At 34.8% G+C, this 14931-nt stretch overlaps 1 protein-coding gene across 5 annotated transcripts in view; it reads right to left on the bottom strand.

Annotated features, from left to right (window-relative positions):
• jbug (filamin-type immunoglobulin domains fbug) overlaps nucleotides 1-14931 on the bottom strand; it is a 241573-nt gene that overhangs the window by 46211 nt on the left and 180431 nt on the right. For all 5 annotated transcript variants that reach the window (XM_085950990.1, XM_085950988.1, XM_085950991.1 and 2 more), the window contains exons 21-26: nucleotides 8232-8389; nucleotides 5128-5253; nucleotides 4107-4227; nucleotides 3464-3537; nucleotides 2368-2524; nucleotides 965-1173 (exon numbers count right to left, since the gene is read on the bottom strand). In XM_085950990.1, coding sequence (XP_085807116.1) covers nucleotides 965-1173; nucleotides 2368-2524; nucleotides 3464-3537; nucleotides 4107-4227; nucleotides 5128-5253; nucleotides 8232-8389 — 845 coding nt within the window. The remainder of the gene's footprint in view (nucleotides 1-964; nucleotides 1174-2367; nucleotides 2525-3463; nucleotides 3538-4106; nucleotides 4228-5127; nucleotides 5254-8231; nucleotides 8390-14931) is intronic.

Here is a 14931-nt window from a genome sequence, read left to right as displayed (position 1 = left end):
TAACTTTCTGTACAGAATTCATTCAATGTTTCCTTGTGTATGTTACGCCGAATGTGCGAAATTGAATATTACATGAAATGGGCAAAATTTTGCCTAAATCATGAAAAATGCAAGCCCGTTGCCTTATTCATGAATTAGACAAAATATCTGAAGAGTGCGTGAATTCGGCAGTAATTTTTCTGCCTAGTTCATGTATTGGACAAATTAGATAGTAGCGCTACAGTGGTATTTTTTGCAACTAAACTAAATGTATCAAAATGCTCATGCATTGGTCAAAATGTACATATATTATCTATGGTCAAAATAGATGATCGCGCTCCGGTGGTGTTTTTTGCAACTAATCAAACTAAACAAATGTGTCAAATGTCATTGATTATAATATAAAAATATACCAATCAATAACTACAATGACGTTCATATCCATTTACTATGCGCAAAAAAAATTTAGAACTCTAATATTATGATAATGGAAGAATTTTATTGAAAAGTATTTTCGTGTATGATTCATGCTTGGGTATCAATCGTGCAATGGTCGATTGAATGTTTGTGATAGTTTGTTGACACTTGATAGCTAACCTCAAAATGGACATTCAGTTGAATAATTTAATTCAGAATTACAAAACCTAACCTAACCTAATAATAATAAAATTATATTATGTCCAATTATAACTAATAATAACATCCGTATTAAATTTACTTTTTCTTCTGTCATGTTGACAGTTCAAGAATTCCATACCCTGGCGAAATTATGTACTCAGCAGAAAATTTACCTAATTCATGAATAAGGCAACAGGCTTGACAATTACATGAATTAGCCAAAATTTTGCCCATTTCATGTAATAGTCAATTTCGCATATTCGGTGTAACATGTATAACATTATTTCAACAACCGTTCAACATTAATTCAATATGTAATTGTGTAACATTAACTGAACTAGACAACTAAAATAGTTTGATAACTAACCTGTACAGGGTGTCCATTATACTCCACGCTGACAGTGTGCGGGCCAACCATATGCGGTGTGAACTCGGCTGTGAATCCAGAGTGAGCATCGCCAGTGACCCGAACAGGGAGTTCCCCGCGAGGGCTACGGACGGCCACGGCCAGTTCGGCAGCCCCTCCTCCCTTCACATTCAGCTGGAAGGAACTGGGGGAGCCGACTGGTACTAGTTCTGGAAGAATACGACATGGTATGTATTGTAATAAATATTACGCTACGACAAATTGAACTAAGTAACTAAAATTGAGTCCTGTTCGTTCTCCTGACTGTTAAAAATATTTAATGTGCATTGTTTTGAAAATTGTTTATTGGTTATGTCAAGTTATATACTACTGCGAAGATTTAACAGAATGGGTTCGCTCAGCCTGTGAGTCTCCGCGATGACAGCTACAAATTATTTGTCATCAAAATATCTGAACTCATTAGAAAATTTTTGTTATCTGTTATTGTATTTCATGTTCATTCCTTTTAACGGTACAAATTCCAAATTTCAATAATATTTTCTGTTCTTCCTGGCGCTACAACCCTATGCGGATATATCCAAAGGCTTCTCCAGTTTAAGATGCCGAGGTCTTTAAATCCAACTAGACACTATCTCTCCACCTTGTTCAAAATCGACAAGGTCTTTGTTTGCCTTCTGGCTTACCAAATGTCAGTTTCTTTGTCATACGTGACTCATCCATCCTGTGTACATGGCCCAGCCATCTACGGCGGATTAATTTGATTGACTGAAAGATGTGCGAGCTCGTAATTGTATCTCCGTCTCCACCCCAAGTGTGTGTCATTGGTGGGTCCGAAGATACCACGCAGCAAGCTCCGCTCAAATGAGCACAACACTCTTTTTAAGTTTTTGATGATGCACCAGGTTTCTGAGCCATACATGACTGGTGACATAATTGATGTTTCGTATAAAATGCATTTCATGTGTCGGAGCAACGCCTTCCAACGTAACACATTCGTTAGGCCAAAGCGACATTTGTTGTCTAGCACAATAATTATTCTCCTTTGAATTAAAATTTTTAGACTACATAATCAGAAGTATACAACACACTTGACATCAAAATAAAAATGAAGTTTATGTAGATTCAAAAATAAAGAAATTTCACTTATCATATAAACACATTAGCAAAGTGGGGAAAAAAATTTACAATCCTGGTAATAATACTCAAATAAGTCTCATGCTATGGCAATATTAACAGCACTTAGGCCAATACACCATAAAACATAAAATTATAAAGCCATTTGAAGGATCTTCTGTAGAAATAGGTATAGATTATTTTTAAAGATCCTGAACTGAACCCGTTTCGATTTATTTCGTTAAAACGGAACGTTTAGAAATACAGAGTTTGACAGCTCTGATGTTTACCTAGATTGCTAAGGTTGAGTGAGACGCGACTGGTATCGGCAATATTGCAGACAAATGGGCATCCCATGACGGTCTCCCCGTTGAATTTGATGTCTATGTAGTGCGGCTTTGCTTGGTCAGGTGTGAAAGAGACAAGACATCTTCCGCCGCCAACAACCTGTAAAATATTAAAACAATATAATAAACCCAAATGATGAATTATAACAAAAGGGACCTTATGACATTGTAGTATTAACACACTTGGTGACATTTCTGGAATGTCTTTAGTGAGGTAGAATTAGTAGCCAAATAACTATTAATATTTTGTAAGTTGGCGGACTGAAATTTAAACATGGCGGTACACTTATAACTGATATGAATGACATTCGCGGGTTTTGGTTAACTTGAAACTAGGACAATACAGTGTCAATGACTTTAGCAGGGTTTAGGAGCGTAGATATATATATATATATAACTGAAAGTGCGGAGATCCATAGTTTCATTGATTGCCGCCATGATGTAATGCGATTTACATTACATCACCATGTTCGATCCAAAGAGGATCATATGGGCTTTCACAGAGTGTAGGTTGTATTAACAGATATTTGTTTTTATGAGAATTGGATGTTAGCTATTTGCTCAAACTATTGGATCCAAATACACATTCAAAAAACACTTTCAAACCTGGGACCCACGACATTATAAGCTGACACATTACCACTCGGCCATTGTAGACATCTATTTTGTTTTTATACAAAGACAACTCAAAATTTCATGGTTATAGTTAACGATGCCATTTGATGTAGGATTTTTCTTTCTTTATAATTCAGTAAAGAAACATGTGAAAAATTTCTTGAATATATCATAAAATTGAATAACACTTCTTGTTGGAAATTGAAAAATACAGCCACATGTCAAAAGTCATGACATCTCCTGGTTTAGCATCCACACTTCCATGTCATAGAAAAGGTTTGGGAGAACATAACAGCAAAACGGAGTCTCAAGGTCTTGATTGCTAAGGAAGTGTCTCATTTTGAGAAAGGCACTCCTTGCTATTTCGGATCGACTTATTAACAAACTTTTTACACTCTGTTTTAAAATAAGATGGTAAAATTACCTGGACGTGATTGGGAACCTCGCCTTCGTTGATTGATATTTCTAATTGTCCTTCTCCGGCAGCACTCGCATCCACTGTAATCAAAACGACAAATTATAGACAGAATATAATATTATTATCTTCTTGACAACAATTAATTTCAATGACCATTGTCAGGCCAGCTGTTAACTAACTCAAGCTCTGCAAGGACCAACTGCTATGATCAGATGGGTGACTCCAGGAGGTTATCTGGTTCATTGAGGACTAAATACTCTCTGTCTAGATAGGTATATAGGGTAACTGTACTCGTCAGTTCCATACTGAGGCACAGACAAGGACCTCATGGATAATCATCCATGAGGTCCTTGAATTGTAGTAATTTGTGGACGTAGTTGTAACAACGATACCGGCCACAGTACTGTAGTGCAGTGGCGAGGGGTGGAGGTAGGCTATTAAGATTCAACATAAATAGTGCGCACTAAACTTGACACTCATACTTACATATTTGTTTTTATAGAACTAAGAACACAATTTTCAGATAGTGCTGGTTAGTTTATAAAATTCAATGACACCCTGCCTAAACTAAACTTTGTTTTAACATGATCAAGGTGTAAGTTATCTCTAAAGATCAATTAGTAGATACAGATGTTTTCAATTCCGTTACCTCTAAATTGGCAGGGCTGTCCAACTACTCCACTGCTCACGTCGTTGACTTGAATGAGACTGGCATCGTAAACTTTCGCTACCAACGGACCAGCAGAAAGCTTATTTCCAGCTATTGATACCTGAAAATCGAAAGCAAAAATATTTAATATCAAATAGCAGACATGTTCAATGCATCCTGCCACAGGAGTGAGAGAAAGAGACGTGAATCCCCGCGTTTTAAACTAAGTTGGCTCGCACATATAAAATCAAACCTTGTAGGAATATCGCATGCATGTTACATAATATTTGATCGCGCACATACGCGCTTAGCAACATTTATGTGCGTAAAATCTCGAAACATCAAAGTCGTCAAACCCCATTGCACAAAAATGCCATTAGACGCCGATACAGGGATTATTATGTATTTGGTACTGCAGAAATTTAAGTAGAAAGCGAAAATATTGTGTTCCTTCGTCAATTAGGGACATCTCCTAGTATAGTCATATATACATGGATATTTCTCAATTTCTTGAACGAAGTAAATATTGTTGCTCTCATCTACCAATTTGGACGTGGATAAGACGTAGGCGGTAGAGCGTGACGTTTCAATAGAAATGGCCAACTAGCCGTGTGTGCGCCATGCTTAACTGCAACATGGAGGCATGACTGACATACTAAGCAAGTAGCATGAAATTTGTTGCTAGCGACACCAGTTGGTTTTTCAAACTAAAATGTTTCACTCCAGTAGTGTGCGAAGGTCTATAAGATAATGTGCGTTTTGTGAATAATCAACATATTCGACAAGCCGTGGATGAGACCAGTTTAGATGTGCGAGTTGGCTTAGGCGTAGTTTCCCCTTACCGTTGCACAGTAGACTCTTTGCACAAACTTATCAATTTCATTGACGGAATTATAGTGTTTTCAAGTGTCATTTTGGCACACTATCAACAACACAAGATGACATTAAAACCTGAGTTGTTCAGTAATTTTTTGAGGAAACTTCATAACTTCGTAATGGTAGAATAATTGTCATTAGTTACCTCAATGATATGTGTTCCTACTTCGTCGGGCACGAACTCGATTCGGAATCCTCCAGGTTTCCCAGGGGAGTCCAGAACCCTCGATGGCACAAGACGCTTTGACGGTGCTATTACATTCACACCAATCTATAAAATTTCAATAAAAAACAACAATGAATAAATAAAATTAAAAATAATATTAAATAATCGATAATTTATTATATAATTAATAGACAAATCATAACAATGCCAAAAACTCCTTATTTAAAGAGTGTTCCTTTTTAAAATCGTGTCATGCACCTACATAGATCAGGTGTATAAATACTACATAGATCAGAGGTTTTCAAACTTTTTCCATCCACGGCGCCCTTATTTCGTAAAAATTATTACACGATGCCCAATTTATGGCTTTCGAATTGGTTTCTCACCTACCATATTCTCTGGAATTGGGTCACATGCGACTCTCTGTTCACGAATTTATAAATTTGGCTCAGCGGGTCTATTCTATACACAAGGCGACTATCAACCGCTAAAGTGATAAAGTGATAGTTAGGGCCCGGATTTATATGCTAGTGCATGTTTTGTTAGAATGTATGCACAGCTATGGGAGTTGCACAGAAATCCGTGACGCAGAATCCAAAAATAAAATTTTATTGTGCGTATAAATGCATATTTGAGACATTAGTGCATATTTCATTAATAGATGCATATTTTAGGGCTTTTGCATTTATAATTTTATCGAAACATAACAAAATCAGGTAGATGCACTTGCATTAATTTATCAGAAAAAGTGAATTCAACTCGGGCACGGGCACCTTTAATTAAATTTTGCGCTATCACCTCTGTGGACGTTGAGAGATCATTTTCCGCGTATAAACAAAATACTGACAGATATGCAGAAAATTTAATGCCAGAGAATAGTAGAATAGACAAATAGACAAATAGTATTTAGGGATAGTTAAGTGTGTCGTTTTTTTTTTAAGTTGTGTTTAGTTTCCACAGTTTACATTTACATTTTGCATTTCTTGTTCAATTATTTGTTATTCGATTTTTTATCGGTAATATTGGGTGAAATGGGTATTTACAATATTTTCCCATTAAAATGTCAATTTTAACTGCATATTTTTTTGGTTTTAGTGCATATTTTAATGATTTTAAGTGCATATGTGCATGCATATAATCATGTTTTTTGTTGCATATAAATCCGCTCCCTAGTGATAGTATTTATTACATATTTGTATTGATATATTATAATTTATTGTTACAATAAGTCAGCCGTCTAAACAGTCAAAACTGTCTATCTCGCTCTAAATTGTATCGTAGCCAAGAGATGTGCTGTTAAAATATACTGCCCCCATAAGCAAAAACACAGCTAATGGGAAAAAGTCAATTTTGAGAAAAGAGAGGTTATCATGTTTTTCATTGCTGCTTCATTAAAAGTTAATCAATTTTAATAAATGTTTCGGTTTATAATAGATTATTTAAAAAATGATATTTTCATTACATAAAAATTGCAAAATTACAAAAATATTGATTATAAAACTCCACTATTGTCTTTTTATTTATGATTTTGAATGGAATAATGTCAGTTTCATAAGGAAAAAAACAGTAAATATGTTTTTTTGCTTATAATTTAAATTGAAATGGATATTTTTGAAAAATTAAATACTTGTAATGGTATTTTGTTCATTAAATAATATTGGAATGACAATATATATTTTTAAATATACAAAAATCCGTCAGTTTTGGTGGGAAGACTCCCAAAACGTCATCCTATTTGTAGGCATTACTCTTCCTTATTTTTGAATTATGCATTTCTTCTTTTCCATATATGATCCATAAACTGCTGACCTGTTAATTAATATTTAATTACCACATTTAAATATCATGTTAACTATATCTAATGGCCAGTCGCGCCAAACGCGCCAGTCGCAGTGTCAGCACTAAATGAGTTAATATTGTCAATTTTTCCTACTACTGTATACTGTGAAAGACTATTCAGTGTAATGCACTTCATAAAAAACAAATATCGAAGCTAGTTGACAGATGTAAACGTAGAAGCAGTTATGCGGCTCGCATTGGAAAAAGGGAATATTGAGGAATTTCCGTTTGCATTATTTTTAAATATCAAATGTTCAGAAACGTGAGTACAAATATCATTAATTTAATAAAACTAGATAGTTAGAAATGTGTTTTATGATAGATTAAGATTAAAATTAATAACTCATTTAGTGTTAACAATGGGCTGGCGCGTTTTCAGTAGTTGTCCATTAGATATAATTAACATGATATTTAAATGTGGTAATTAAAATGTAATTAACTGGTCATTAGCATTTTACTTGCCATTATAATTTCATTGGATTTTGCAGCATTTTGATCAAGTTTATCCAATTGCATACTCTCCAAAATAAAGTTGAGAATCTTTTTTTCACAATTCCTAATCCAATTTAGAACTTAATCACATTTGAGTATTAAAATATCATTAAAAATGTAGGGCGATATGAAGTTAGTGAATGATTAATTTGAGGTTATCTCATTATTACCAGTTACATGCGGTATTACGTTTGTGTAAAAATTCTAGAATCATAAACAAAAAAAACAGTAAGCCAGCGTTTTTAAGCAAAAAACACAGCAAATCGATAGATGTGCTGTGTTTTTGCTTATGAATCATTATTTACTGTTTTGTTGCATCGAAAAGCCTAACATTTTTGCAAAAGTAGTGAACACATTATGATGATTTCTATATTAAAATAAATGATTTCCAGTTTATTTTGTTATGCAATTATGTTCAGAATTTTATCTAGTATGTCACCTCATACTTACTTTAATTTCTCATTTTTTCCCATTAGCTGTGTTTTTGCTTATGGGGGCAGTATAGCACTTACTGCAACAATTACAACCAACTTATTGTAATTGTTACAATAAGTGCTAATACTTTGATACAACCCTACCCTAAGTTTGATAATAATTATCACTTTATCACTTTAGCGGTCGATAAGTATAGAATAGACCCACAGGTTGCTGTTGCGCACAGTTTGAATACCTCTGACGTTGATAGCGTAGTAACGTGGAGATGAAAAAGGCCAACAAGTGAAACCCAAAAAATTAGGATAGTTTTAACATACCTCACTCCTGGTGAAAGAACCTCCCCCTGGTGCTGCTAAGACTTCAAAAACTGCCGGCGCTCTAGCAGCGACCAGTCTGGTTGTCTCGCCCACCACTGACCCGCCACCATTGGCTCCTACACCACCCGCTGCCATCACTGACACCTGCCACGGGGAACCTGCAATGGAAACAAAATGAAGACAATAATTATTAATGCGAACCAACAGGTGAAATAGTGAAATAGCGTTCGTCAACTCACCCTCACGACTCGATTGAACATAATATAAGGTTATCAAATTAGTACCTACTATGGATTTTTAAAACGTCATAGCAGACATTTTTCTTTCTGATTCCCAACAAAATTGACATTTGTGTTCAGCAGTGGCGAAGGGTGGAGGTAGGCTGTTAAGATCCGCCATACACAGTGCACATTAAACTTTTTCAGACATACATATTTGTTTTCATTGAAATAAGACTACAATTTACAGATAGTGATGGTTAGTTTTTAAAATTCAATTAAACCCTGAGAAACCAAGCCATAATAGATAACAGTAAAAAAATACATGTATATCTATAAAATATCTAAAATTATGCAATTAAATCATACATAACTTTATATATTTTATAAATAGAATAATATTTTTTATTTATTATAGTTTGGTTTAGTCAGGGTTTAATGAATTAAAAAAAATAACCAACAATATGTGTAATATATATTTTTAATCCAACGAAAACAAATAACTATAAATGAAAAAGTGTGCACAATTTTGTCGTATTGCCCAAATTAGACCTAAACTGTTATGGTTTCGTTTAGGCATGGTTTAATTGATTTTTAAAAACTAACTAACACCATCTGTAAATTGTAGTCTTAGTTCAATAAAAACAAATACATATGACTAAAAAAGTTTAGTGTGCACTATTTATAGCGAATCTTAACAGCCTACCTCCACCCTTCGTCACTGGTGTTCAGTATTGTTTGGCAAATCATCATGGAAAGATACACAAGATACACAGTTCTACTGTTGTACAGCATATACAAATTGTTAAAATTTATTACAACATAATTTTCAATTTCAATTATTTTTTTTAATTAATTGTGGACATTACAAATTATAAGTTTAAGACGTTCACAACATGACATGAAACATTATTATAAAGAAAAAAGTAATAAAAATGATAAAAATGAAAATATAAAAAGAGAACTTAATATAAACATACAAAAGCAGTGAAAATACAATTATACATCTATAAAAGTACACCGAGTTTGCTAAGGGGACCCTATTTTAAGAATTTATAAAATAGTGTCCGCCTAAACTCACCCTCACGTAAGTGGAATTTATATCAACACCCGAATCAATTTGGTTGAACAATAACATAGTTATCGCCCTCCCAATTGGCATTACCACAGTGGCAGGTTGGTTCTCCACCTTGAGAGAATAAACAACTGATGCTCTCTATTTCTAAGATAGTTATCAGGGACACACATGTCAACACTGCCCAGAATGGCAATGGTTTCGGGCATTACGTGAAATGTATGGTCAAAATAATCGATCTACAGTCACAGAGCTTACTATTCGTAATTTGGAAAATTGAGTCAAATATGTATCTATAGTCTATGAGTCAAACGGTATCTAATGTTTGCGATATTAAGAATCCGACACGTCGAAAACGTAAACTTACTGCTGAAAGTATCGATGTTGTGATTGAAAGTGTGGATGAAAATCCAGAACAATCAATTACACGCCGTTCACAAGTTGACTTTTTTATGGCACTACATGGAATATTCTTTATAAAGATTTGCATTTGAAGGCGTATATAATATAGTTGAAATAAGAACTTAAAACGAATGACCATTTGGTGCGTCGACACTCAAACAGACCTATTATTTCATGAAAAATCATCTTCAGCGATGAAGTTCATTTTCGGTTAAATGGCTTAGTAAATAAGCACATTTTTGTCGCATTTGGAGTAATGAAAACCCTCATGCCTTTCTTGAAACACCTTTACATCCACAAAAGTTAACAGTTTCGTGTGGTTTATGGTCTGGAGATGTAATTGGACAGCATTAAAAAAAACGAAAACGGCAATGCAGGTATAAGCACATTTTTGTCGCATTTGGAGTAATGAAAACCCTCATGCCTTTCTTGAAACACCTTTACATCTACAAAAGTTAACAGTTTCGTGTGGTTTATGGTCTGGAGATGTAATTGGACAGCATTAAAAAAAACGAAAACGGCAATGCAGGTCAATGGAGAATGCTACAGAAACATGATTACTATTTTTTTCTAGCATGAATTAGATGATTTTAATGTGGACGATATGTGGTTCCAACAAGATTGTGCAATATGCCATATAGCTCGTGACACAATCAATTTAATCGAGTTAAAAAAAGGTAAAAATATATTATAATATGTCTTATTTGATAACCCTGTATTTATTGCCCTCCCAATTGGCAATTAATATAAATGTTTTTACAGTATATTTTTTAATCTAACCGTAACTGTCAACTTCTCCTGCTGCGGAGACTACAAAATATATTGATATATTCTTTTCATAAAGTTATTCATTTAATTCATGCAGATATTGCACGAAAAAAATGATATTTTCAGGTTCCACAGTTTTCTTATATTTTATGATTTTACCGAGGGTTTGACTGCGACTCGCCGTCACACCGCCTCTTCTCATCTATAGGAGGATCCGCCGATCAGATCCTCACCCCAATTCTGTTAAAGAACTTTAGAATTTTGCCAAGCTCTTCCGTCTTACCCACCGCCAGGGCACCTTTCAATTAAAGATATGCGCAATTCGCAGCTGTACTCTCTGTCATTCATATTTAGGGCATTGTACTGCTATAATATGTACAATGTCCTCCAAAGCTTCACATTCATAGCTGAGCTGCGAATCGCTTCTTCCGATGAGGACATCAAATCTTTCCACAGTTATCGCAATAACAATCCTGTATTAATAAGACGAAAAACCAACTCTACATAATAAAACTGTTAAAATTTATCTAGGTACTTACTCTATTTTGTATCCAATTCTTAGGTACATCCCCAAATCTGACCACTATACCTACCTATTATTCAGTGCATGGTCAGTCTGCCTACATGAGATGTCACTATGTGGGCTAAAGTTAAAGGCTCGATATAAAAAAATATAATTACCCATTTTTCTCCATTTACAAAATTACTATAGAATATACTTATTTTTCTTTTTTTCTTTCGACCACGTCCGATCCTAATAGGATCATATGGGCCTCCACAGAGTAGAGGTTTGTATTGACAGATTTTGTTTTTCACGAGAAATGGATGTCAGCCACTTGCTCAACCTATTAGGTCCATACCCTGACACACACAAATTGAAAAACAATATGTGTACTTGCCAGACCCAGGATTCGAACCTGGGACCCACGGCTTCGTAGTCCAACGCTTAAGCCGCGCGGCCACCGTGGGCGAGATATATAGAGAGGCGTGGGGATAGAATATACATAATTTGAAAACATCGCATGCATATCATATACCTACACACTAGAAAAAATCATTTTGTAGAAAAAATACGACACCTAACGGGACTTGAACATGTATCTGCTGGAATCACGCCAGTATGCTTGTCCAATTAAGCAACGAGCATCTTATTAAATTACGACGATTCTAACTAGTAGTTGTTACATGAAATGCTTATCGAATTGCGTTATCCAGCAGATACAGGCATGGCCCCCACAAGGGGTGATCTGACAACGCTCTATCCGGAGGGTCCGGCGTGGCGGGTCGATCAGTTAAGTGAGAAAAACACAAACCACAAATATGCTCGAATAGTTAAAAAAAAAAAAAAAGTCGCTAGTTTCCTCAAGAAATATTTACTTTTAAAATACATGGCTGTGCGATACAATTTGGTGTGATATGATTATTACGTAATTAAATGATAATTCATGTACCTATAGAATTTCTTTAAGTGTGTTTCCTGGCAAAGGGTTGCATGTTACTTGGCTACTACAAAAGGATGTGGGACCCATGGATACAGGTCCATGTTTTGTCGGGTGTCGTATTTTACCACGTTTTTATTAACTCGTATTCTTGTTTGTCCGGTACAGATTTTTTCTTGTGTGTCCAGTATAATTTTTTTCTTGTTTGTCCAAGATTTGTACTTGACGATTGAAGATTTTTAACTAACTTCCCGACTAGCTAGACATTTGAAACTTTTAGAATATATCAGAACACGACGACAATGCATTCTTTTAATACTCTTAGTCATTTTTAAGCAGAATTGAATTCATTTTCAGTTAATTCTGCTTTGTATGGAAAGTTATTATTGTTGCTTGCTAAGGGAGTCCTAGCAACTAAATTATTATTAATATATACGTGCGTTACCATGGAAATCAATATGAAATGTCAAAATGACATTTCAATATTCTATATTTATTCAGTATTTCTATCAAGTACAATAAAAAGTTGCATTAATACATAGAATTGTCAAGTTTATATGATTCAACAGAAAATTTAAAAACCTGGTAAGTAGGTATATAAAAAGTTGTTTTTATCTTGTAATTATTTTTCTACAAAATGATTTTTTCTAGTGTGTAGGTATATGCATAATTATGTATATTATTCAATATATTATACAATGTTACATTCTCAAATCTTGTGTCTTATTCGTTGAACAAATACGATAAATAAAAAATAGTTAATTAAAATTACTATCATAGTGGTTGACAATTTGCCGTTGGTAACCCGAATTGACCCAATGCTGAACATTATACCACCCAACCATTATAACGGAGACATCAAAACGAATGACTAACCTCGGCCACCGCTATTTCACTTCCGCGGTCGGATTCCAGAGAGACCGGTGCACTTTAAAAACCAGGTGACAAGGTTGTCTACACCGGGATACGTGCACACTTAACGCGAACGTGTATTCAAGGTCTCGAAACATACCAAAGATGTTGGAAAAAATAACCTTCTATAGAGATAGGATGGCCAGTGACGTCCCTAGACAAAATGCCGCCCCTAGGCAGCGACAAAATGCCATCACATTTTTTTTATACTTACAGTTTTTTTATAATCCTTTCATGACTCCAATATCTAAGAAATGTGTTGTATGGATACATTAGGTACTTACAACTTCTGCTTCAATATACATTATTACAAGTCCACGGTTTTAGATACATTTTAACTTCAAGTGTCTGGCAAACATTTTACACAAAATCAAGTAAAGTGTATTTCTATCTACCTATAATTCAAATATAATTCGCAAAGCTGACTCACGTGACATCCAAAAATAACGGAAGTAAACTAGACATCGCAAACTGGACAAAAAATTATAGTCCGATTAAAACTTGTATGGTAATTAATACATTTTGTTTCCAACCAGTGAGCTATTTTTTTTCCGACCATGTTCGATCCTCTTAGGATCATATGGGCCTCCACTGAGTAGAGGTTTGTATTAACAGATTTTGTTTTTACGAGAAATGGATGTCAGCCACTTGCTCAACCCATAAGGTCCATACCCTGACTCACACACAAATTGAAAAACAATATGTGTATTTGCCAGACCCAGGATTCGAACCTGGGACCCACGGCGTGATAGTCCAACACTTAAGCCGCGCAGCCACCGTGGGTGTCTTTTTTAATAGCTAGATATTTCCGTTATTATTAAGTTTAGGTAGTTAGTTTTTTTCTATTTCTAAAGATCGATTTGCCGCCCTTCTTGTAACTGCCGCCCCCAAGCGATGCTCAATCTGCCTACCCCCACAGGACGTCACTGACGTAGGCCGCGCGGCTTAAACGTCGGCCTATCGTCGTGGGTCCCAGGTTCAAATCCTGGGTCTGGCAAGTAGGTACACATGTTGTTTTTCAATTTGTGTATGAGCCAGAGTATGGACTAGGGATTCCAATCCCGGGATCTCGGGATCCCGAGCTATTTTCGATACCTATGAATCCCGGGATTGATAAACATAATCCCGGGATTTCGAGATTGATTTTTTTATCAATTTTTATGGAAAATAAAATAAAAGCGAAAATATAACAGAAAAAAATACTTTTAATAAAAAATAACTACATCAGACATAAACTGAGTTTGAATGAAGTTTGATTTATACCCATGTGTAGGTTGCCGATTCATTTTATTTTTTCACGTAAATTATTAAAAATGGAAAGATTGGAAAAAAACAATGCTTCGCACTTTTAACAAAGTAATTCCACCATGATATCATACGTTTTACGGCAGTTTCATATTAATTGTCTGACTAATTAGATTTATGAAGCGGAAAGGCCATAAGTACGCCATGATTATTTGCTTTAATATCGCTAATCCATTCATTAAGTCTTTACTATTAGAAACAGCAATCTCTTATTAAATTCACATTATTATTTAAATTACAATATTATTTACTCCGTTAAACTTGTGTATTTCCAAGATTGAACGTATACAATATTAACAATAAATGTCTTAAATTGTATAAATTATACTAGATTTATTTTTGACCGATTTTATCAATGTTATTTGTAATTATAATTTTTTTATATTAACAATGGAAAAAATGCCAATCCCGGAATCCCGGGATTGTCAAATTGTAATCCCGAAATCCCGGGATCAGAATTTTGGCTCGGGATTGGATTCCCTAGTATGGACGTAATAGGTTGAGCAAGTGGCTGACATCCATTTTCCACCTTTGGAATATCGATTAAGTTAGCTACATACAGGTGAGTTCGCATTTCAGTT

The sequence above is a fragment of the Rhyacophila brunnea genome, unplaced genomic scaffold (assembly GCF_057557595.1).
Source record: "Rhyacophila brunnea isolate RB1 unplaced genomic scaffold, BYU_Rbru_1.0 scaffold_24, whole genome shotgun sequence".
Taxonomy (NCBI): domain Eukaryota; kingdom Metazoa; phylum Arthropoda; class Insecta; order Trichoptera; family Rhyacophilidae; genus Rhyacophila; species Rhyacophila brunnea.
Note: the sequence above shows the minus strand (reverse complement) of the source record. Positions and strands in the feature narration are given on the sequence as shown.